This window comes from Nothoprocta perdicaria, unplaced genomic scaffold (genome assembly GCF_003342845.1).
Source record: "Nothoprocta perdicaria isolate Ctin4 unplaced genomic scaffold, notPer1 scaffold_538, whole genome shotgun sequence".
Classification (NCBI taxonomy): domain Eukaryota; kingdom Metazoa; phylum Chordata; class Aves; order Tinamiformes; family Tinamidae; genus Nothoprocta; species Nothoprocta perdicaria.
The window spans coordinates 84,612-108,179 of record NW_020455797.1 but is presented as its reverse complement, the minus strand read 5'-3'; the positions used below and the strand labels follow the sequence as shown (position 1 = coordinate 108,179).

General features: G+C 58.1%; 2 protein-coding genes across 5 annotated transcripts; both read left to right on the top strand.

Moving 5' to 3' along the window:
• Window positions 1-219: 219 nt before the first annotated feature.
• Window positions 220-19,195, top strand: KLC4 (kinesin light chain 4). 4 transcript variants are annotated; one of them, XM_026048362.1, is made up of 16 exons: window positions 220-233; window positions 5,813-6,079; window positions 6,314-6,544; window positions 6,891-6,969; window positions 7,060-7,285; window positions 7,554-7,641; window positions 8,037-8,138; window positions 8,616-8,789; window positions 8,961-9,060; window positions 9,586-9,638; window positions 11,855-11,922; window positions 12,004-12,112; window positions 12,903-13,052; window positions 18,180-18,304; window positions 18,402-18,459; window positions 18,703-19,195. In XM_026048362.1, exons 2-16 carry the CDS (start codon window positions 5,831-5,833, stop codon window positions 18,790-18,792), a joined length of 1,902 nt encoding a protein of 633 aa, XP_025904147.1. In that variant the 5' UTR covers window positions 220-233; window positions 5,813-5,830; the 3' UTR covers window positions 18,793-19,195. The 4 variants fall into 4 exon arrangements, with proteins under 4 accessions (XP_025904147.1, XP_025904148.1, XP_025904149.1 ...); XM_026048363.1 differs by lacking the exon at window positions 220-233 and having other exon boundaries at window positions 12,903-13,025; XM_026048364.1 differs by lacking the exons at window positions 220-233; window positions 18,180-18,304; window positions 18,402-18,459; window positions 18,703-19,195 and adding an exon at window positions 16,579-16,792.
• Window positions 19,196-19,832: 637 nt separating this feature from the next.
• On the top strand, window positions 19,833-22,462 carry LOC112955101 (heme-binding protein 1-like). The gene is made up of 5 exons (XM_026048367.1): window positions 19,833-20,022; window positions 20,099-20,184; window positions 21,617-21,758; window positions 21,881-22,064; window positions 22,208-22,462. Exons 1-5 carry the CDS (start codon window positions 19,833-19,835, stop codon window positions 22,380-22,382), a joined length of 777 nt encoding a protein of 258 aa, XP_025904152.1. The 3' UTR covers window positions 22,383-22,462.
• The last annotated feature ends 1,106 nt before the right edge of the window (window positions 22,463-23,568 follow it).

Below are 23,568 nucleotides of genomic sequence, written 5' to 3'. Positions count from 1 at the left end.
GAGGGGGATGAGGGCAGTGTTTTGGGACCAAAGGTCTGGCCAGCCTGGGCATGGGGTAAATAAACACCTGAGCTGCGCCGCAGTTGGCAGGAGGAGCAGGAAGCAGCTGGGTAGGCGCAGCAGTGTTAAGCCCAGGCACCTCCAAGGAGCACGAGGGAGAGGTGTGGAGACTTTGACCTTGCAGTGCTGTTGCATAAAAGCTTGATTTCCTCGCAGAGAACCACCGTGAACGGGTATGAATTTGGCTGTGTCCTTAGGGGTTCACCTGCTCTCGTGGCCTGGCCTTTATGGCGGCCCTGGGCGCACAGGGAAGGGAGCAGGGACGTTGCAGAGCCCTTCACGCTACCCTGAGTAGCGCCGGGGGGGGTGCTGGATGCGACTGCAGCATCTCCTGACGCTCGCCCTGGGCACAGCCCGCACGTCAGGCAGATGTCCGTGGACACCGCAGCTCCTGGGAATTGTTCTGCCTGCTTGGATGCCGCGGCACCGTCAGGAGGAGACAGTGACTCCGGCTGCGTGTTTTATAGCGCAGGGCTCCTGGCTGCAGAGCTGAAGCTGGGGAGAGAGCGATGCTGGTTCTGGCTTCGCTCCAGCTCGCTCAGCTCTCATCCTCGCTAGCCTAGAAACGCGCTTTAATGGTATTTTGCTGCAGTCGCGGGCGCAGCAGATGCGGGGTGGATTTGGGTGGCTGCTGCGGACGTGAGTGAGTGTCGGAAAGCAAGGTCTTGTCAGCTGATGTGGCAGGGCCGGTGCCAGCATGGTGGGGGCGACAGATGAAGGCTGCTGTTCCCCCGGCCTGCGGGGCCTCGGGTCTAGAGAGGAGCGACTGATCTGGTGCCAGGGCAGCTTCTCGCTCTTCCTTGTCGCAGTGGTGCTCGTGCCACGGGATCAGGCTTTGGTAACGTAACTACCTGTGTAGGGGAGGCTCCTGTCTGTGCGTGCACCTCTGAGAGTCGCAAATCTGTTTCCTTAGCCCTAGTTGGAAACCCAAGGGGTCTTGCAGCCTGCCGGTTCACACGGGCTTGCTCAGCACAAGGTTCCTGGCAGCTGGCGTCACACTTGGCTAGAGCGGGCAGGAGCCCTGTCCTTGGGAGGGGAATCGAACCTTGGGACAGGGCCCTGGAGCAGTTGGGAGATCTCTGTCTTGAGAGATAATTGAGCCTGGCCTGGATACAGCCCTTGAATCTCTGATTTAGGTGTCCCTGCTTTGGGTGAGGGACAGACAAGAGACCTGTATGTGTCCCTTCCAAGTGGTGCAAGAGACTTTTATGTGGGAGTCTCTTGTACATACATGGGATCAACTGTGCATCTGTCTGACTTCTGTGTCTGTCTTTAGTGCAAGAGAGGTCCAGGCTGGAGGCTGGGAATAGGGAAGACTCTGGGGCAGATGATGGAGCTCCCAGGAGCCCCTTTGTTGGCAGCAGGGTGAGAAGGCTCCTAAACCAGAGTCAAATGATGGTGCTGGAGGTCTTGGCTGGAGTGGAATCCCCTGGCCTTGGGATCGCTGCTCAGAGACTTGCGTTCCCAGGTTGGCTAGGAGTTTGCAGGATGCCAAAACCCATATGACCTTCTGCTTGCGTGCTCTCCATGGCTCTGTGAGACGGTGATCCTMTCCCCTTACAAAGGGAGCAGGAGGTGTACCAGGCGTTCTTGGCAGTGGTTTTGAGCAGGATGGCACACCATTCCTGTGCTGCATGCCAGCCTCAGCACCTGTATACTGCCAGCACTGCCGCTGTCCTTCCTTTGAGGAGTTGGGCATTTCTCCTTTAACTTCTGGCTCTTCCTACCTGCAGCAGTTCTCACCACCCTGAGGCTCCCTGTCTGCCCATCTGTCTTTCCACTTGCAAAACCTCCTTCTCTCGCTTTCGTTTCCGAATCCAAAGCCTCCAGGGCTCTGTGTGTGTGTGTGTGTCCAGTTGCTTGGAGCTGCCGGGCTCTCGGGCACTGTGCAGAGCTGACTCCTTTCCCGTGCTCCCTGTGTCAGAGCAGCGCTGGACACAGCGGCCTGGCGGGCGTGACTTGGCAGCACCCGCGTGTCCCTCTTCTGTGACGCTGCTGTGGGGTGCCTGGGCACAAGGAGGTGGCAGCGTGACCCTCGCCTGGTGGCTCTGCCGCAGGAACTTCCCAGCCTCTCTCTTGGCTTCTCTGCTGATGCCACCATGTGAAAAACGGGAGAAAACTTGCGCTAGTGACACAGCCTCTGTAACGGCTGCCGTGCTGTGACTCTGTTTGCTTTTTACTGCTGTTGTTTTAATTCTGAATGCCTAAGGTGTTAGGTCTGGGTTTCGTTTTAGCTTCTCTTAGGAGTGGATGCTCAGAAACTGCCAATCTCAGTCTTGGCTTAATTAGAAACTGGCCAGTCTTCCCTGAGCTCTTGGTCTGCGTAGTTTAATGGTGATGAGCTTGTGAGCTTGCTGAGGTGCAAAGGAAATAAGAATCATCCCTGCTTTCTTGCAGGAAGGTGTGTGTGTGTGGTTGGTGGGTTGTTTTTTTTTTTTTTTCCCTGCAGAAGAACATGCTGTTGAAACTTGTGCTTGCTCCTACACAGAAAGGACAGGCAGGCCACCCACAGCACGAAGGAAGCTGCAGTCACTGTCTTGACAGGGCTGCTTGTACAAGTTTTGGCTCTTCCTTGTGTCTTCTACCATATGCCTTGCCCAAGGGTGTGTGGGAAGGCAGCGAAGGGAGYTGACATTGATGAGGTTCAGGTAATGGCCACCCTGGATGGTAGTTGACTCCTACTTTTTTTTATTATTTTATTCTCTTTATTTATTTTGATGATAAATTTATTGCTCCCTGTGGTCTTCCAGCATCAGGCATCACAGTCTAAACTTTAAGATTCACTTGGATCTGTTGGATCTGGTGTCCTCATTTCTGCCCTGGCTCTGGGGCACCGGCAGCAAAGCTTCCAGCTCTTTCCTCTTGGAGCTCCTGCACGTTGTTTTCGGAGGCGGCAGAGTGGGCTGATGAAATTCCTGGTGCTCAGCAATTGCCTGATGATGCACTCGAGGAGGGAAGTTTCTGCTTAGGAAGAAGGTTTCTGCCTGGCGGGATGTGCTGCCTGCCGCATTCCCGGCTCCTTGCGCTGCCCTGCCAGAAAGCTGGGTGCCTCCCCGGCCCTCCCGCAATGCTCTTCCAAAGGAGAGCCGGGTGCTGCTGCAAAGCCAGGCTGCTCCAGCAGCTCCCTGTGCTTGGGGAAGACGTGCCAACTAGAGCAGAAAACGTYGCCGGAGACCTGGGCGCCCGCTGCGCGCCGAGGAGGGGCTGGCAGCTCCGGTGTGCAAGAGTGCCGATGGGCAAAGCCCCCTTTCTCCCTATGCCCAAGCTGCCCAGCCTGCACCCCCCTGCCGGAGGGCCACGGGTGGTGTTGGCCCTTCTCCGAGGCGATATTTTTGCCCTGCACACAAGGCGCTGGCTTTGCTCCGCTGGGCGCGTGGGAGCGGGGAGGGCGCTGACGCTGCAGCCTCGGCCGTGCCCRGCCCTCCTCTTGGTTGCCATAGAGCGTGTTTGCTCTGCCAAGGGCTCTGCGCTGGGTGCAGCCCGGTGCTGGCCCCCGGGAGAGCTGCAAATAAGGTGCTGCTGCTGCTGGAGGGAGAGGAGAGCGTTTCTCACCYGTGCTCGTGGGCACTCTTGCCTGTGGCAGGAGGTGGCAGTGTTTAAGTGGCTTCTCTGCAGTCCTCCCTGTCCCCTTTTCGGCACTTGCGCTGTCCCATTCCTCTCCCRAGTGCTGTCCCCTGGTCTTACACCTTCAGTGGGGAGTGTCCGGCCTCCCTTGCTTGCCTGGGACATGAGAGCCTCTCGGTACCTGGCAGAGCTCTGCCCCTAGACTGCTGCAGTTGGCCCGGCGTGTAAGGGGCAGCGGTGAGGGGGTTTGCACAGCCCAAGAGATGAGGCACGTCACTACTGGCATCTCTCGAGGATTGTTATGTGCTATTCTGGGGTAGGTTAAGTCCGATATGCCATGGGTCAGGGCATTTCATTTATTTTTCCTTCTCAGGTGCTCTGAAATGTTGAAATTTCTGGGGAAGAGGGGAAAAAAAAAAAAAAAAAAAAAAAAAAAAAAAAAAAAAAAAAAAAAGGTCCTGGGGTGTCTGTGAAGCGCTTTTGGGCTTTCCCTGCTGGAAAGACTGGAACAAGCCAGCATGTTGCTGGCATAGAGATGTCGCTACTTTAACACGCAGCTTGGAGACTCCTCAGTTGAGGAGTCATTCTTTGCACTGTGGAATTGAGACTGATTTCCTATGGATCTGGGTCTCATCTGACTCTGCAGTTGAGCAAGGTGTGAGCTTGGTGGATGGGGGTGGCCTTTCCACCCTCCAAATGTGTCTGTAGTGTGCTTAGTGAAGGAGGTAGGAAAGCTCAGCCTCTCCATATGGCTTTCTGTTATGCTTCCTTGAGAACAGCCACTGTTTCCTGACTAACACTGTCCTGGGAGGGACAAATGCAGAGGTGTGAGCTCTGGGGGCTCCTGAGCTTTAGGTTTGGGTTTGTGCTGTTGTGCTTCGAGCCTCGGACTGAGCTTCTTGCAGGGCTTGAAGGTGGTGGTGGGTCTGTTTTGCCCTTTGGTGGTTGTGGGCACCCATTTTGGCATCAGGGCAGCACTGGGATGCTGGATATTGGATGCTTGCTTTTCCTGGCTGTATCCCGTTCCTGGCTTAAGGAGCCAGGAATCGGTGCATATCTCCTCCTGAAACAYGCTCACCAGCAGCAGGCTTGTCTTAGAGTTTGTTTTTTTCCTCCCTTGTTGCTTTAGCACATAAATTTCTCTGCAGATGTTGTGTACTGGTTGGGAAAAAAGAGAACCTGGGGAATCTCTCCGTCTCACAGTAGTCCAAGCCCTATTTTCCTACACAAATGGGTAAATGTAACAGACCAGGTGTGAAATATTTGAGTGTGAAGCACAAAATGGTCTGGGTGGCCRCAGTTGGGGAACATCAGGCACCGAGGAGGGAAGGATGTCGGGTGGATCTGCATGGGGCTGGTGCTGCTTGTGGGTCAGGAGCTAAATGCGAGTCCAGTGTTGTGGCTTTGTGTGGGAGAATGGTCAATTCCTGCTGGAAGGTATGAACAGAAGCCCAGTCTTTAGGCAATGTGAAGTGCCATCCTGAGGAGCCCTTGGGCTGGCAGCGAGGCAGGTGAARCCATGCCAGGGTTATCCTAGTACAACTTGAGCAGTCGGCGCGTGCAGACGTGCTGTGCTTAATGTTGGCATTTCCATGTCCTTTATCACCACGGGGGCTCTTGTCTGCTGGGGGCTGAGATTTTTCAGGGTCTGCTTTCAGTCCGGGAATTTCTTGGCTGCTCTGACAAGTGCCCAGGTGCCTCCCAGTCTGAGAGGTGCCATTCTAGTGAGAGGCAATGGAAACCTTTAGATTGGCAGCCCTCCGCTTTCTGCTCCATTCCTTGCAGTCAGGAGAGGCACTGAGCTCTGCCAGCCTTCCCGCCCAAGTGATTTGGGGGCAGGAGCTGCGCGTGTCTTGCAGCCTCAGCTGCCGACTGCAGCTCTCTGCTCCTAAGTGGGAACTAAATCAGCTTTCCTCAGTGCCGGGGGCGTGGGGGTGTTGGAGGTCAAGGCTCCTTCTGGCCTGTTCGTCCGCTGTCCGTGTGGGCCTCCTGCGGCGACTGCTGGCACGCCGTGCTGCAGAAGCAGGGGCACGTGCCCGGGATTTGCTGCTGCCAAAAGGAAAGGAGAAGGTGGCAGGGAAGGGGAGGGAGCCAGTTGTAGCCTGACTGGCTGCCTGAGGAGGCTTAYGCCTGATAACCTGCAGAAATGTTACTGAAGCTCCTGAGTTTTGTTTCTCCCTCTGTGCAGGGCTGCAGAAACAGGACTATGTCCACCATGGTGTACCCAAGGGAGGAGAAACTGGACAAGCTGAGCCAAGAGGAGATTATTTCCAACACCAAACTGGTGATGCAAGGGCTGGAGGCACTCAAGAATGAACACAACTCCATCCTGCACAGCCTGCTGGAGACCATCAAGTGCCTGAAGAAGGATGAAGAAGCCAACCTTGTGCATGAAAAATCCAACCTGCTCCGCAAATCAGTGGAAATGATAGAACTGGGGCTTGGGGAAGCTCAGGTGAGARGGTCAAGGGCCCTTGCAGGTGGCTTTTGGGGCTTTAGGCAATTGGGAGCTGTTTGGGCAGGCAGGCAGGCACTTGACTGTCTTCCATATGCTGCAAGGGGCAAGAGACCTGAATGTGGAAGGTCAAGACTGGCATTGAGGGTGGGCCAAGAACATGCATGTTGGGAAGGGGGCAAAGAATAGAGGGTTGTGGTAGGTACTGACTGACCAATTGGGATTTTTGGCAAGGTGATGATGGCCTTGTCGAATCATCTGAACGCCGTGGAGTCAGAGAAGCAGAAACTGCGTGCTCAGGTGCGGAGACTGTGCCAGGAGAATCAGTGGCTGCGTGACGAGCTCGCCAACACCCAGCAGAAGCTGCAGCGCAGTGAGCAGACCGTGGCACAGCTGGAGGAGGAGAAGAAACACCTTGAATTCATGAACCAGCTGAAGAAGTATGATGAGGATGTCTCTCCTTCGGTATGCCCTTGCCGGGGGGAACAGCTGCCTGGGAAGAAGATAGGATTGGGCCCAGTGGAATTGCCTAGGTTTAATAGCCACAACCATTACCAGCTTCCTTGCCCAGCAGTTCTTGCAACCAAAGGGATATCACATGGATCAGGATCTTGGGCAGACCATGAGAAAGGGTGCCAACGTGTATTGGGGGATGTTGCCTAGCTTCATTGGGTGGAAGGGGGAAGAGTGGCAGAGATCCCAGAGAAGCTGAGGGCCTTGGGCTGCTGAGTGGAGGAAGGATTGGTAGTGCGTTTGTCCCAGGATGCTGCTGTCTGAGAACCAACTGCATTGTGATCCCCATTCCTTTTAGGAGGAGAAGGAGGGTGACTCCACCAAGGACTCTCTGGATGATCTGTTTCCAAAYGAGGAGGAGGAGCATGGTCCTGGATGTAAGTGTTTGTACTCATGCGTGGTTGCTGCCACCCTCTGTTTCAGTCTGTTTGCCCAACATGCCCCTGTTTATTCATCCGTGCCCACAGTGCCCCATCAGCACAGCAGTGCAGTGGCAGCAGCCCAGCAGGGAGGCTATGAGATCCCCGCACGCTTGCGCACCCTTCACAACCTTGTCATCCAGTACGCCTCTCAAGGACGCTACGAGGTGGCTGTGCCACTCTGCAAGCAAGCGCTGGAGGACCTGGAGAAGACATCAGGCCACGACCACCCTGATGTGGCTACTATGCTCAACATCCTGGCTCTGGTATACAGGTGAGCATGGTGGGGAAAGCAGGACTTGGGTCATCAGAGCATTCTATCTCTCCTCTTTGCCAGAAAAAGAGTTGTGGGGGCAAGGAACTCCTCTAGCTTCCAGGGCGTTGCTTTTTTGAAAAGGTTTTGGCCTGGATGAAGGATTTAGGCTGYCCAGCTATTCCAGTATAAATAAAGAGTGGCTAAGATAGGGATGAAGGGAGAAGTGGAAGGACTGTGTGGGCTGTGGTGCCTAAACACCCAAGAACTAATAGACTTTGTACTTCAGGGATCAGAATAAATACAAAGAGGCAGCACACCTCCTGAATGACGCGCTTTCCATCCGTGAGAAGACCCTGGGCAAAGATCACCCAGCGGTGAGTGTTTCCCTTTGATTGCTTCCCTTATCCAGTGGGCCCCAATGGGACTGGAATGGTGTCCCCTGGAAGGCATATCCGTGGCCAAACCCTTTCATGCTGGGCTGCTCTGGAGAGCAGTGTGCCCTGTGATATGAAGGGTGCCACTCTCACAGTGTGGGGACTCTCTTTTGCCTTCTTCATTGTGGCTTGTCAGGAGTRACTGACTTCTCCTGGATGGATGCCCTGATTCAGGCAGGGTAGTCTTCTACCCTGGAAAGTCTCTGGAGCCTTTCCTCTGGAAGCAGCTGTACTGCAGGGATAAAGTAAATGGGACAGTTACTGGCATTGCCACCGGTGTTGCCTCCCCTTGTTTGATCCTGCTTTGTTTCACAGAGAAGCTTATGTCCCTGCAGGTGGCAGCAACCTTGAACAATCTGGCTGTTCTCTATGGCAAGAGAGGGAAGTACAAAGAAGCAGAGCCGTTATGTAAGCGAGCCTTGGAGATCCGTGAGAAGGTACCAGTCCCCCATGCTCTCCTTCCAGCTCTCTGTGAGGCTCTTCCCCCAGTACCTCASTGCGTCTGGGAGATCCAGAACCCAGTATTGCTTAGAAAGAAGGGTGAGCCTCTGTCTTGAAAAGTGGCTCTTACTTCCATCCAGCTTGTTCCTAGTGTTGATCATGCTGCTAACTTGCCTSTCTCTCCAGTGTCGTTTCTGGTGTTAGAGGGCTTGGGAAGAGGTGGAAGGCCTGATTTCTCCTCTTAGCTTCTGTTGTCCTTGGCTCCTGGATAGCATAGGCACATCCTAAAGGGACCGCAGCGCTTGCTTGCTACCTTGCTGTCATTGCTAGTGTGCTGGACAGGGAATTAGCATGCGAGAGTGACCTGGCTAGGGCCAGAACTGCCAGGCTGTCCCCAGGAACCTACTGCAGTGTTTGTSTAGTCAAATTGTGGCTTTTGAAGTTTTATGACTTCTCTTCTCTGGCTTCCCTAGGTCCTAGGCAAAGACCATCCTGATGTGGCCAAGCAGCTGAACAACCTAGCCCTGTTGTGCCAGAACCAAGGCAAATATGAGGAGGTGGAGTACTATTACTGCAGAGCGTTGGAGATCTACGAGAACCGCCTGGGTCCTGATGACCCCAATGTGGCTAAGACTAAAAACAACCTGGTGAGATCATAGCAAGAAACAGTGTGTCAATGGAGAGTGGCTTGTGGGGCAAGCATTGCCTGGCGTGTGGAGGAAGTGGGGAGGAGGCTGGGAAGGGAGAAGGTTAATCTGTGGGGCTGAAGGGCTGCTTAATCTGGCAGCAGGGCTGGAGCTGTGTTTTCTTGGTTGCAGGCTTCCTGTTACCTGAAGCAAGGCAAATACAAGGATGCGGAGGTGCTATATAAGGAGATCCTCACCCGTGCTCATGTGAAGGAGTTTGGCTCTGTGGATGGTTTGTACAAGAGCTGTTGGAGTTGGAGGGATGTGAAGTTTGGTCTCYTGTCATTCAGCCCTATCTTGGCTGATTCTGACAACCTACTGGCAGAARGAGGGGGTGCCCTGTGAGATTTCCTGCTTGGAGCGGTCCTTGAGATACTGTCATTCTTGTCTTGTATCCCACCTTTYCTCTCAGGAGGGGATCTTAGAGCTCTTATTCAATGTTTGCCAAGTTGGTCACTGTTGTGGCTAAAAGAGAGGGCATCAAGTGAAACAGCTGTTCTTAGTGAGTACTAAAGTCTCTGTTGTACTCCTGGAATGGGCATCCTGCCATGGGAGGATGTGTTCCTTGCTTCCATTGCTGTGTCACCTGTCCTTTTTGGTGGTCTGGCCAGTAGCTGTAAGCTTAGTCACCTCCCTCTGGTGAGCCACTGGCTTTGGGGATGGTCTTCACTGGGCTCTTTGGGAGGCAGTCCCAAAGGAAGCAGCAGAGTGGCAGGATGAAGTGGTTAGTGGAGCTTTGCTGTGTTCTTCCCTGCAGACGAGCACAAGCCAATCTGGATGCATGCAGAAGAGAGAGAGGAGATGAGCAAGGTGAGTCTGAGCTGGTGTTGAAGCCTGCTGATAGCAGCGAAAGCCCTGGAAGGGGAAGGAGGTCCTGGGGTACTCTCTCCCATTACAAATAGACCCTCTTTCCTGCAGTGGACAAGGGCCAAGAAGAGTCCCTGTGGGCCCTTCTGGAGTGGGGAAAAGACATGACTGCTCTTTGGGGCTGTGGGATTTGGATGCTCTTTGGGCCTGATGCTCTTCCTGAAGCTGGAGCAGCTTCAGCCCTGCTGCCTGTGTGCACTCTCTCTCTCTTTGCTTGAGCAAGTCCTGTAGAGCATGCAGATGGACAATGGCAGATGGCAGTGCCACAGGGCATTGGCCCTGTGCCTCAAAGAGCTGCTAGTACTTGGAGCACTGCTCCCAAAGCACTCCCAMGGCTGCTGGGGAAAAAGGGAGACCAAGAAGGCACTGCTGCTGTCACCTTGCAAATCCAGCTTGGGTTGCACTGGTCTTAGCTGCATCTTGTTCTAGCTGTTCCCTGAACAAAGGCAGAGGGGTATTGCACCTGCCTTGAACTTGGCTGAACTTAGGCTTTCCACAAGCCCAAGATTTTTTGTTTGTTTATTTGTTTTGCTTTTTTCTTTGTTTGTTTTGGTTTTTGGCGGGGGAGTGAAGAAGTGGGATGAAGGTCTCTGGGCTGTCTCAGTCTGCAGTGGGAGCAGATGTTGGCTCTCCTCTTTTTTTCCCCTCTGAGCCGAGCCTATGAAGGCTTAGCTTGCAGGCCTGCCTTAGCCTTTTGTTGTTTCCACCCTGTGAACCCTTGAGAAGTAGGGTCGTGGCAGCTGCTGCCTGCTGTCTCCTGCAGCCTCCCTGCATCCTCCCATCAAACTGCTCTGTGGGGTCCCTAGTGCCCACCGAGTGCCCTGTGAGGCCCATAACTGTCATGTCACTTCCTGCTGTGGCACCACCCCTCACAGGAGCAATCAAAGGCTGAATAGGGACTGGGCTCCCCTTGCCYGCCCTGGGGTTTAGGTGCTCCTTGTGGTCTCTTTGGAGAGGTGGGAGATGAAATGTAGATATTTCAGTGTGAAGCTGTGCTCCAGCTAGCTGGCTTTGCTTCAGCGGTAAGAGATGAGGCTGCCTCTGTAGTATTGCCTTCAGGGGATACTTGGGGTAGGAGAGGAGCCAGGAATGATCTCTGGGGCCTTGTTTGGGCACCAGTTTTAGAAGGAGATGAGTATTTCTTGGTGAGGGGAGCTCAGAAAAGGGAGATTCATCTTGCAGCCTGAGGCCATGGCCGAGTCCCTTCTCGCAGCCCTGGGGCTGCTACTTCTGGGACTGCTGCCTCCAGAGCAGCTGTGGCCAAATGGTGCAGTTGGCATAGCCCTCACAGCAGTGAGCAGTGAAGGGTGACAGCAGCTCTGCTTGTACTGCTGGCCCATGGCCTGGTGCTTCTGCTCTCTGTTTTATGCTGTTTTTTCAAATCTCCTGTTAAAAAACAACAACAACAAAATCCTTGTAGAGCTTCGCTTCTTTTTCCCTCACTCTCTTTTCCCCTTCATTTTCACTGGCAGGGGCAGGCAAGCTTCCCTACCCATGGTAGAGCCTTGGGGCTTTCAGCTTATGGAAACCTGTAAATAAAATGGTCGAGGTGTTTTGAATCTCAGGCTTTCTTGTCCTCGGGGCTGTCCAGGCTTTGGGGAAGGAACCCCAAGTGTCCCCCTTGGCTCAGGGAAGCTCCAGCGCGTGGCATAAAGCTCCTACGACTGGTGTTGTGGCTGAGCAGGAGAAAGGACCCCTGTGAGGGGACTTCCTCTGTGGTTCTAGCCCTTTCTGGAAGGAAACCTAAAGCTTCAGAGCTTTGGCACCTTCCAGAGCCTTGGACCTTGGTGAGAGCAGCTCTTCCATGCTTGGAGCTGAGCAGGGTACTACCTGACCGGCCTGTGCATCATGTGGGTGCCCCAGGGTGCCTGGACAGGCAACCCCCCTCCCGCAGCAGTGGTGATTCCTGCCTGCGGGCCCCATTACCTTGGGTGGCCAAAGCAGTGCTTGCCACCCRGTCATGCCAACCCATTTCCTTCTTCCCCCATGCTCGGTGATAGGATTTGCATGCTATGTTTCTAGAGGTTGTAGGTGGTCCTGGTGTGCTGGGCAAGACCTGTCATCATTTGGGGACTGGTCCTGGGACTCGGCTTAGGCTGGAGGATCACAACAGGCAGATGGCTAACGCTTCTCCCGTCTCCCCTCTCCTCATCCCGCAGAGCAAGCACAGAGATAGCGCTCCCTACGCTGAGTACGGCGGCTGGTACAAGGCCTGCAAGGTTAGCAGGTAAGAGGAGGTGCCGGCAGCTGCAGGCTCTGCCAGGAGGTGCCTGCTGGGCTCCTCCTCACCTTCCATCTGTCTCTGCAGCCCAACGGTGAACACTACCCTGAGGAATCTGGGTGCGCTGTACCGGCGCCAGGGCAAGCTCGAGGCAGCCGAGACCTTGGAAGAGTGCGCGATTCGCTCTCGGCGGCAGGTAACCCTTGCGGGACCATCTGCAGGGACTGGGGGGAACTATGCTATGATGCAACCTGCCACCCCTAGGTGCTCTTTGGCTCGGTGGGCTGTCGTGTGCTTTATGGCCTCTCGTGCCCCTAGGGAACGTGCACTCAATGCTGGCACTTCGTGGTGGTTGTGGTTAYGTTTGTGTATGCAGTTGAGGCATGCAGGTGCTTGCATGCGCATGGGGATGTGCAAGCACATGCATGTGTAGGAGGGATGTGTATGTTGTGGGGTGTGTGTCTGCATGAGTGTGGAGGAAGCAAGCACATCTCAGTGCAGAAGCACCTAGCTGGAGCAGGACAGAGACCCTGGCTTTGCTTGTAGTTGAGGAGATTTGTCTTGAAATCTCTTGTTCCTGATGGTTTCTAGCCTATGGGACTCTCTAGAGATTTTCAGGAAGCTTTTTCCACTCTAAACTCCTCTTGATCATCAAAGAGCAAGTGGGAGTTGTTTATGCTCAGCATGGGAACTGAGGGACCACAAAAACTTTGGTGTACTGACTCATGAAGGAACAAAATTGTCAGCTTTGCCACTTGCCCTTCTCCCAAGGGTGGCAGGTAGCTTGGAAGGGAGCTGGAGTGTGAACAGAGACTGCTGAGAGTTGAAGCATGGCTCTCCCTCCAGCCAAGGAAGGTTAGGCCGTGATGGGGCAACGGTCAAGAGATGGATGGAGTTAGGCAGAGCAATAGCACAGCAGAACCCTAGAGGGGAAGGAGCATGGAAGGACAAAGCTGTGAGCACTTCCTTGTCCCTTCTGCTTGCAGGGCATCGACCCAATCAACCAGACCAAGGTGGTGGAGATCCTTAAGGAAGGCAATGGAACAGAGAGGCGACGGAGCCTGGGTGGCGGCGTCAAGTACGAGAATGCCACAGACGGTAGTGAGGAAGTGAGTATGGGCGTGGAATGGAGCGGGGTAAGTACAAGACACCATCAAGAACGGCCTCGGCTGGCTGCCGGAGGCAGGAGACAGCCTGGCTCAGGGCTCTCCACACGTGGCCTGTCGTGGCATCCTTGTCTGCTTCCATTTGTTCCCTGCACACTTCCCTCTACTCTTTCTTGGCATGAGCCAGCAGGCCTACAGAGGTGCGTGTCTGGGCCCAGCTTCTGTTTTATCTAGTCCGGGTATTCCTAACTGATGGCTCCTCCTTTGGAAGAGTGCTGTCAGGTCCTGGCAACACACAGCACAAGCTGGTCCTGGCCTGCCCTTAATCTTAGCCCTGACACTGTTATTAACACTTCTCCCTACTACTCACCTCTTGAGACCCCTTGGCTGAGAGCATCGGCCCCCTCTCAGGCCCAGGCAGCTGCGGGGGTGGCTTGGCTGGCTGTCCTGCACCGTGCCACAGGCAGGCCGAGGCTGGGGAGATCTGCGCCTGGGTGCGACTGTAGGCACAGGGAATATAGTCCACAGCTCATGTCTTTTTCTGTCGCCCTCTCCTGGTCTCATGCAGAGGTGATAAAGGCAGGTCCTTGCTGGAAGCCAGGCCAGGCTGACCAGTGATGGCGAAAGACGATAGTGTTAGTTGAGACTTAAGAAGGGTGATTTGAAGGTGCTTAGGCTTGCTCTGATACCRAAAAGCACTCGGGTCATGAGCTCTGAGTTTGGAGCAGTGCAGTGGTTCAGGTCTGAGACAAATGATTTTCAGCCTCCGTAAGGAGGAGAACGGAAGAGCAGCATGTGAGCATTGTGCTGGATGGGTGCCTGGCTCAAGGGCTACAAGAGCTATTAATGCTGCCTGTGCCTTGCTGGGGCTGTAGCTGGGACCATAGTGGAGCAAGTATCTATGGGTGGTTGTGGCCACAAGCAAAGCACTGAGTACACAAATGACTCCCTCCTCGTGTGTGCTGTCACTAACTCTTCCCCCATGTGGCTTGCCTCCATCCTCCCCCTGCATGGTGAGCTCCCTCCCTTCCTCCTTCCTCTTCTCTGTTGCCATGACAGCCCCTTGGATCCAAAGCCTGAAGCCGCTGGCTCTCTTGATTGTGGATTGTACCCAGGAGGTGGCTAGAGGGGACCTTGGGCAGCTCAGCTGCAAAGGGAGTGTCCTCTAGATGCAGCACTGTCCCCTGTCCCAATCCGAAGGAGGGTCCTAGCCCTGGCAAGGCACCAACCCTGGACCTTGTGCTCCCTGTCACCAGAGGGGCTGGATGAGTGAGGAGGAAGGGCTGTGAGTCGAGGTTAGGATACTAACCTCGACTGCCCTTACGTCCTGGTCAGTATCTCTCTGCAGCTCTTCCTGGCTCTGCTGCTGGTGGTCTGAGAGCCCTTGCTGGTGGTCTCTGAGCTGCTCATGCCGCCCCCTCCCTCAGCCCAGCCAAGAGCACTTGTGCTGTTGGGCTGTCCCTGCACATATATTCCTTCCCCAGGGGCCTCTGGCCCAGCCACTGGCGGGATTTGGGAGCTAGCTCAGCGCCCCAGGGATATGGGCGCTGACACATGTTCCCAGCTGCCTTCCCTGAYCTTCTGCAGAAGTAACCAGCTCCCTCTCCCCAGCCTGCAGCCCTGATGGAAAGGAGGCTAAGACAGGTCCTCCTGCTTCTGCCTGTCACAGACGTTCCTCTCTGAGCTGGCTGTCCCCACCCACCTGCTGAGGGTGCTGGCTGGGATGTAAACCCTAGTACTCCAGTCTCCCAAGTCTCCCTGCTTGTCTGCAGTGTCCCTGTGGGCAGCCTGGGCACTGCTCTGTGTGCCGCTGGGATTACCTGTATCCTCATGGCCTTGTAAATTGTGTCTTTCTCCTCTCTGTGCACTAGGCTTAAATGCCTCCCGAGACTCCCTCTTTCCCCTCCACCGCAATCACCTGGATGTTTGTGTTATACCTTCTGACTTTTCCTCCACACCATCCCTCCTTCCTCGTCAAGATCTCCGTGCCAGTCCCCAAACCTTCCCAGCGCGCGAGGCCACCGCAGCAGCGCCTGCAGAGGAGCTCAGGGCCCAGCTCCAGCCCTGTGGCCAGCAAGAGCAGGAAGAAGCGGCGTGGAGCTGGCTGCTCCCCCGGCCAGGGCGAGGGACCGCCGTCCCCTTGTGTATCACCACCCCCTCCCCAGCCTGCCCTTGCACCTCCCCAGGGAGCTGGGCATCAAGCCTGCAGGGACTGTCTTCGCTCCAGGCGTGCCGACTCTACCATCATTAGACGTCCTCAACTGTCCTAACTTGTCCCTTCCGTCTCTGCAGAAGCCAGGATGGAGGCATGAAGATGGGGGACAGCTTTTGGAGACGCAGTGGCCTTGTGTTGCCCTGTACACGGGCACTTCCTTCCCTGTAGGCTTAGCTGACGTTAGTGCCTCRCAGCTAGCTGGTGCTGGCCCCCACAGTGCCAGGCTCTCTCTGGGGCATGGGGCCGTGGGTGTCCCTGTCCTGCCATTCTCCTGCTGAGGTCCACCACCCTGGGCAGCATGTGGCCCTCTCTGTGAGGGCATGGGATGAAGGGTGCTCCCAGCAACTGTGCAGCCACAACAGGGTGGAAGGTGGCAACAGCCACAGGGTCCTGTGTGGAACAGGGACCTGCTTAGTCAAGTACACTTGCTTGTGGCTTCCAGACTTGATGTGTTCAATTAGTCCCTTGGCTATTGGCATGAAAGGGTGGATGGGAGAAGCGAGGGTAGAGCTATTTGCTTCTTAAAGGCAGGCAGAAGAAGAGTAAGAGGAAAGTGGAGCCTTTTTTCCCTGGGGCCAGGTAGAAGTGAAGGGGCTGGCTTAGTGGTCTGGGAAAAAAAAAATGGTTTGGAGGGGAAAAAAAAATGTAGGTGCTAAGAAAGATTTGAGCAGAGAGACAGAGAGAGATGGGGCTGTGGCTGCTCCAAGCAGAGGGGGAGAGATGGAGTAGCTGGAGGGATGTTCCTGCAGGAGGAGAAAGCTTCCCTGAGGGGAAGAGGCCCCAGTGCTAGTAGAGGAGAGTAGTTCCTGAACAGACTTGGGCCTGGAACCTGTGATCCTGGTCAAGTGGGTGAGAAAACCCTAGCTGAGGGTGCAGTGCTGACCCTGGGGTTTGGTCAGGGGTAGCTCTGTGCCTCTGCTGGGACTTGAGGCATGCACGGAAGGGGACACAGTGTTGGCCAGACTCCTGCCACCCTGACACGAGTGCTCTTGAGTGCTCATACTTGTCCTGCCTCCTGGGAAGGAGGCTGGGTGTGCACACTGGAGGCCAGCGCATTTACCCCCTCCCCCTCACACACACATACACACACATACATGCTTCCCCCCTATTTATTTAGCTAGATAACTTCTTCATTTCTCCCCCATTAGTCCCCTGGCAGGCTGTGATGTTAAATGTGCTTGTGTCTGTCTGGCTCTGGCTTGCCCAAGGTGGGGTGGAGGCTCTAGGGTCTGTGCGTGCTGCTCCCTGGAAGAGGGTGCTTGCTGGAATGGGCTCTGTCCTTGGGCTTGCTGGGGCTGGAGTGGGGAGCCCAGTGCCCTTAGCCTGCCCCTTCTCCCCCAGGGCTGCCCTGTGCCCCTAGAGCAGGGTGCGAGTCCTCGGCGTGGGGGCCTCGGCACCTCCTGCCCACGGCCTTGGCCCCGCTTTCGACCCAGCGCTGTAAAGACCCGGACCTCCGATTAAAGGCAGACAGACCAAAACCGCTGCCCTGTGCTTATTTCTGTGCTCTGCAGGCCAGTGCTGGTCAGGCCTGGGGTGGCGAGGTGGGGACAGAGCTGAGCAGCCATGGGGCTCTCCAGGGGAGCCTGCGGTGGGGAGCTGAAACGGGCGGGTGCTGTGAGGTGGGGCCCTGTGGTAAAGCGAGGCCTGGCAGTGTTCTGGGTTAAAAATAACTGTGAAATGGGAATGGCAGAGGCGGGGTGGGGGAAAGAGGAGAGAGGTTATTTTTAACCCAGTCTGCAGCAGCGCCTGGTTCTGGCACTGGTCTGCAGTCACCCTGCGTTTTTTTCAGCAGCAGAAACATTGTCCTGAGCTTAGTGCATATTCCCTGGCCTGCTCCTGCTGCCCCTGCTCCCTTATCCCAGCACGCTGCCTGCCCCCCTTCCTGCTTACGTGTGCCCTGGCATGAGGATGGTGCCCTGCAAGCAATGCAGCCCCAGGGCTCCCGCTCAGCAGGGAGTGCTGGGCCCTTCTGCGGCCTCGCTCGGGCCGGGTGCCCCAGGCCAGCGCTTTGGAAGCCTGCCCCGCTGGCTGCTGAGCCCAAGGCGCCTGCTCGAGGAGCTGTGTTTGTTTGCTCGGCTCATAGTGACGGTGCCCTGCACGTCCCCAGCGCTCGCGGCTCCTGCAGCTTCAGAAGCCCTGCAGCGTTGAGGGGCAAGGGGAAAGTCCTGCTTGGCCTACGGGATGGGATCGCTTTCTGCAGGAAGGGATGCTGCTGGGGAGAGGTTCAGCTGGTGGAGAAGGGGGCTAGGCTGCAATTGCTTCTGATGAGGTGGTGTGGGGAAAGCTTGGGAAAGGTTCCCCTGGGATACCCCAGGTGCTGGAAACATGGAGTTCCGCAGGGGGCACTGAAGCAGGACCTAGGAAAAGGCAGCAGTGAGGAAAGCCCTGCAAAGAGCTGCCTCAGAGCGGCTTGTGGGCATGGGGGCAGCCAGGAGAGGTGCCCGCTGTGGTGGCGCGGAGCGTCAGCCCAGCCCACGCTGGCCTTGTCTATGGGCTCTGACTGTGTCACATGGGGATGGGACCAGGGCACACGTGGTGCTTTCATCTGGCACGAGGGGCAGCAGTGCAGGGGTGGAAGGCAAGTGGGGGATGCCCTCTGACCTGCAGGAGAAGGGTCCTTTAGGACCACAAACAAGCTTGCCCAAGGCTGCCCCCTGCATGGGGAGGCCCCAGGAGGCTCCACCAGCAGCTCCTCGTGGCTGCTGCCCATGCTGGGCTTGCTGAGCAAACTGGAGCTCGCAGCGGGCAGGCAGACACCCCTGGCTCGCTCTGAGCCAGGCCRTGCTGGCGGATCCCCATGCCAATGTGTGCCCCAGAGACCTAGGCTTATAGCCCTGGTGCAAGCGGGTGGGGGGGTGTTCAGAGACGGGCCCATCCGAGGAGCGTTGGAGCCTGCTCGCTGCTGCTCAGCCACGGCGCCTGCCTTATGTCTCTGTGTCCAGGATGAAAGTGGCACCCTGCAGCGCAGCAGCTCCCTGGGGAAGATCCGGGAAGTGATACGCAGGAGCAGTGAGATGTTGGTGAAGAAACTGCAGGGCAACGGCCCGTTGGAGCCCAGGAACACCAGGTAGGTCCTCTGGGCAGGCACGCGGGGCAGGGCTGGTAGTAGTGCTGCCCCGGGCCTGCGTGTGAGCTCCCGCGCACTCCCCTCTGCTTCCTTGCAGCATGAAGCGAGCTGCGTCGCTCAACTACCTGCACAAGTCCAGCGATGCTTCGTTCGAGGTGAGCGCGGGGCTGGAGTGGTGGGCAGAGTTCTGTGGGACACAGCGGGATGTGTGGGAACAGCCTCCTTTCYTGGGTCGCAGTGTCGCCTCTGTGTTCCGCTTGGGAGCAGGAAGGGCAGTGCTGGCACCCTTAGGGTTGAGGCAACCCCCAAGGAGTCGCAACTTGCCCAGGGAGTCGCCAGAGGGTCTTGGGGGAATGGGTGGGCGCTCCGGCTAATGGCACTGCTCTGCTTTATTCCAGGGCACCCAAGGCCTCCGCGCTGAGAGCAGAGGCCTGAGCGCCAGCAGCATGGACCTCTCCTTGCACAGCTCCCTGCTGGCCTCCAACTGAGCGGCCCGCGGGCACAGCCCGGCTTTCACGCAGCGCGGGGCAGCCCCCCAGCACCCTTCCTGCCTCCAGCACTCCCCTCTGCCTGGCGCCGCCCCGGCGCCGCCCCCTGCGCGCCGGCCACGGGCCAGCAGACCTTGGCGCGCAGGGCAGCCCAGGCACCGTGCATGCTCCTCTCCCCTGCGTGCCCGCGGTGGGCAGCAGCTTTGGTGGTGGTGGTGGTGGGGTGAGCGCCAGGGTGAGCTGCGGGGTGGCACAGCCTCCCCCAGCCCGGAGCCTGCCTGCGGCAGGGGTGCTGCCAGCACCCGCTCCAGCTGGGAGAGCGGGATGCCGGGGCGCACTGGGGCCCTGCCTGCCTGTGACGCACCCCGCCCCAGATCGCTGTACTTTATTTTATTAAATAAAACCTGTCCTAGAAGCGAAGAAGGGGGAGAGGCTCCATTGCAGCGGGGAATTGTCTTTGAACGTATGAGGGTAAAYGTACAGGGAGCTTGCGTGTGAGGTGTATGTATGGGGGTTGCACATCTGGTGAGATGTATGTATGGAGACCTGTTTAAGGRGAGTGTATATAGAGAGGGTACATGTATAGCAGCAAGTATATATGGGACGTGTAAGCATGGGAGATACATGTGTGGTGGGATGCATGGATGAGGGGAGTGTGTATGTGGGGGGGCGGGTGTATGGGAGTGTATGGATGGGGGGTGTATGGATGGGACATGTATATGCGAGAGGCGGTGTGTGTATGGAGTGTATGTATGCTGGGGCATACGGGGGTGTGGGGGCAGGGGGCGCCTGGGGGGCGAATGTAGCGGGAGGGAGCGCTCTGGCCGGGGGTCGCGCCGTGGCTGGGGGCTTCACTGTCGCCGGGGGTCGGGCTGTGGTGGTCTGGGCGGCGCTTGGGGAAGTGCCACGCATGGCCTGTGCTCGGTTGTGTGGCCGGGAGGCGCCGCGGGCCAGAGACGCGCGCCCCGCGGGGCGGACTGGCGGGAGCGCGCGGGCCGCCGTGACGTCAGCGCCAAGGGCGGTGGCGGGCGCGGAGGGCGATGGCGCGCATCACGCTGGAGGACCTGGGCGGCCTGGGCGAGGAGGAGGAGGAGGAGGAGGAGGAGCGGGGGCACCAGGAGGCGGCTGCGGGGGAGGCCGAGGAGGCCGAGGACGAGGAGGGGGCGCGGGGCCAGCTGTTCGCGCACTGGGAGGCCGTGGCCGGCACACACCGGGTGAGCCTGCCCCGAGGTGAGCAGCCGCAGCGCGGGGGGCCAGGCGGCGGGGCCCCCCCGCGGCCTCGCCTCCCGCCCACCTTGCCTTGCAGACATGGCGGGCCCCATCGCCCAGATGACCCGGCACGGGCGGCTGCGCGAGCCCGTGCCCTACGCCACCCTGGCGCGGAGGGACAAGGTGAGGCCTGCCGCTGCCGCTGCTGCTGCCGCTCCCTGCCTGCTGCCGAGGGGTCCTGTGAGGCGGGGACACGCGGCGCCCCCTTCCTTGCGCGCCAACCCCCCGCCCGGCCTCACCGTGCGCTTCCAGCCTCCTCCCTTCCCGGCCTGCCCTTCGCTGCGGGGTGCAAATCCTGGAGCGTGACGGCGCGGATTCCAGCTCAGAGGCGAGGAGGCCAGCGCTGGGGCTCAGGGGATGTGCTCCGGGGTCCCGCTCCTGTTCAGGAAACACGACCGAGCCGGGGGGCTTGAGCCAAGTGACCCAGGGCTCTACCACCCTTCCTCTTCTCCGGGGTCCCAGGGGGCTTTCCCAGCTGAGGCGCTTCTCGACGGGCACTGATTCCAGGCTCTGCCAAACCAGGGGTGGGTCGAGTCTGCTGCTGGCCCACTCTCTGTGCTGGGGAAYGGTCCCTGGAGCCCAGCTGGGGTTGGGTGAGGAGCCAGGAGCCCCCCACGCCTTAGTACACATGGTCCTCACACGGTCAGAGCCATGGTCCCAGCTCAGGTTGGTGGGGAGCTGCCCCTCTTGAGCCTTGAGTCTGTGCACGAGCCTTGTTCCTCTTAGAGGCAACTGGGCTCTCATGCCGCCTAGCTGAGTCCAGCATTGCCAGACCTGGCCTTGCAGAGTGGTAGTGGCTACTGCAAGGCTGCAAGAGGAGCGGACCCCAGGCCTCAGTGGGTTGATAGGTTTCTTCTCAGAGGTAGGAGATGATGTGTCCAACCCCTAGGTGATTTGCAAACCCTTTGGTTTGGCTTTCTAAGCAGACACCTGGCTTGGTTCAGGGTGTAGGAACTGCCACYCAGCACTGGGGCAGGTTGTGAGTTCCTGGCTCACCTAGCACATGACAACTGACCTGTGGAGCCTGCAGGTTCATACAGGAAGCAGCAGCAGATCCATGTGTAAATCATCCCCCACAGTGTCTTTGCTGGCTTTGTCCAGAAAGAAATCTGCCCTGGAAATAGGGATTCTGACCCATCTTGCAAAGCTCTGTGCTTTGCTCCATGCCTCTTCTTCATCAGCTCAGTTCTTGGATGTAGAGAACACRTGTTCAGCCTTCACAGCCTTTGCAGGTGCTAGAGCTCTTGTGCTGTAGCTGGATGTTCCCCTCTTGGGCACGAGAACCTGCTAATCTCCACGTGCTCCAGGGAAGGGGCTACGAATCTGATCAGACTTCCTGGAAGTGTCTGGGTGCCTGGAAYTAGGAACATCCTTTGAAGCAGGCAGGATGGAGCTTGGAGAGAAGCAGAAAGTCCGCTTGTGCATGACCATGACCTTGGCTTGTGCCTTGGGGCCTCCCTGTGCCCCCATCCACGCTGGTCCTTTTGCAGCACCTCACCTGCCACATTGCAGACACACTTAACCCTGACGTGTCTTTCCCTGTGGCCTGTCGCAGTGCGAGGAAGGAGCCTACGAGGAGCGACAGTACCCAGCGGGGAAGTGGGCCTGCGTCACCAGGGGGGAGCCCTTGTACGAGCAGAGCATCTCCCTGAGCTTCATGAAGCTCATGCGCTACATCTGCAAGGAGAACTCTGGAGGTGTGTGCAGGCTGGCGGGGGGAGGCCACAGGGGAGGACCAGTCCCACCGTGGTCCACACGGAGTGGGGCGGGAGGCCGCCACCAAACGCCCTGTYTCACTGTGCCCGCCACCTCCCTCCAGGTTGCTATCTGGGCATGACAGTACCAGTGCTAAATGAAATCCACCTGACCAAGGAGGGGACCGAGCTGGCACGCGACGTCCTCACTGCCTTTTACCTGCCAGGAGCATTCCAGCAAAACCCTCCTATCCCCATGGATCCCGAAATACACATCATAGAGCGGGCGCCGCTCCGAGTGATAACCAGGTGACCCCAGCAGGTCTGCAGGAGCTCTCTGCCAGGCTCTGCTGCCTTCTCCCGAGCCCTGCGCCCCAGGSTGGCGGCTCTGGCTGCAGGAAGGGCCTCATGTTGGGAGAGCAGCATTGCTGACACTGCTCGCTTTGCCACAGGGTTTTCTATGGGATGACCACTGAAGAGACAATCCTGCGAGAGATTGGGCTCCTTTGGGAGCTCCTGGGCTCCACAGACACAGTGCTCCGGGAGACCTACATTGTGGCTGTCTATGAGAACCCCAGCATCCCTCAGCGCCGCAATGAGATCTGGTTCATCCGCCGGGCAGAGTGAGGCCTCACCCTTGACTGCAGAGCATCCTGGGGCCGCAGGCGGCAATTCCCACCTGCAGGAGATGAAAAGCATCCTGAGGCCGCCGCTCGCCCCTGCGGCGGCAGCGCGGGAGGCGGCAGCGCGGGAGGCCGCGCTCTGCCAGGCCCGCGCACCCGGCTGGGGGAGACATGGTGCAGTAAAACAGTGGGGCCTGGGGCAACATGCTGACTTGGCCAGGGCTGTATTCCCTTAGCTCTGTGCTGGGATTGCAGGAGCGTGCTGGGCACGTGATTGGGGCCTGTGGCATCAAGGCCTTGTCCCTGAGGGCCTGGCTCACCCTGGGGACCACAGAGCGGGAGCGGAGCCGGGGCTGGCTGCACGCGCGGTGCTGCACAGGGCTCCTGCTGGGATGGCGCTCAGGCCATCGCGGAGCCCGCGGAGGCGCCGGCAGCCTCCGTGCGCGGCAGGTGCCATGCGGGGCCACGTGCCRAGCAATGGGTCCCGCTGGCCACAGCGCCCAGCGCGCGCCGCGTCGCTGCTGCGTCTCACCCCTGCCGGCACTCATGCGCTTTCCGGGGGGAAGCCGGTGGTGCCAACAACAAATAAACCCAGCTAAGCCCAYGTGGCCTGCGGATCCCTGTCTCTGGCGAGGGTGGGGGATCAGGCTGGGGTTCCCCCTKGGCAAAAAATGTCCCCTTTGCTGGGGGGCGGACCACTTGGGGTCAATACTGGGTCTGGTCTTCACTGGTGAGCTGGGCACAGTCTTGAGCAACCTGCCTGGGAACTCTGCACAGCGGCCGCTTCGGACCTCGGGGGCTCTGCGGAGAGCGGGAGCGCAGAGGCCATTGGGAGTCCGGAGGCCACGGGGCGCGTGGAGGCCATGGGCGAGCAGAGGCCATGGGAGTGCGGAGGTCACAGGCGCGCGGAGGCCACGGGGAGCACAGAGGCCACGGGCGAGCGGAGGCCACGGGCGTGCGGGCTGCCGCGTGCTCCCCGCACGGCCGCGCACCCCGGGCCCGCCATGGGGCGGCCGCTGCGGGGCGGCTGGGGCGCCGGTCGCAGCCCCGCGGGCTGGCGGTGGCAGGAAGCGGCGGTCGCCACACGAGGGCTGSGGTTGCGCCCGGGGAAGCCTCGCGCGGCTCCCTCGGGGACCCCGCGGGACGGGGCTGGGGGAGGCCGCCCGCGGGGGGAGGCTCGCGGGGAGGCC

Coding starts and splice junctions, on each gene's coding strand:
- LOC112955101 (XM_026048367.1), top strand. CDS start 19,833: ATGGCGCGCATCACGCTGGAGGACCTGGGCGGCCTGGGCGAGGAGGAG. Junction 20,185..21,616: donor CCCTGGCGCGGAGGGACAAG/GTGAGGCCTGCC, acceptor GGCCTGTCGCAG/TGCGAGGAAGGAGCCTACGA. Junction 21,759..21,880: donor CTGCAAGGAGAACTCTGGAG/GTGTGTGCAGGC, acceptor ACCTCCCTCCAG/GTTGCTATCTGGGCATGACA.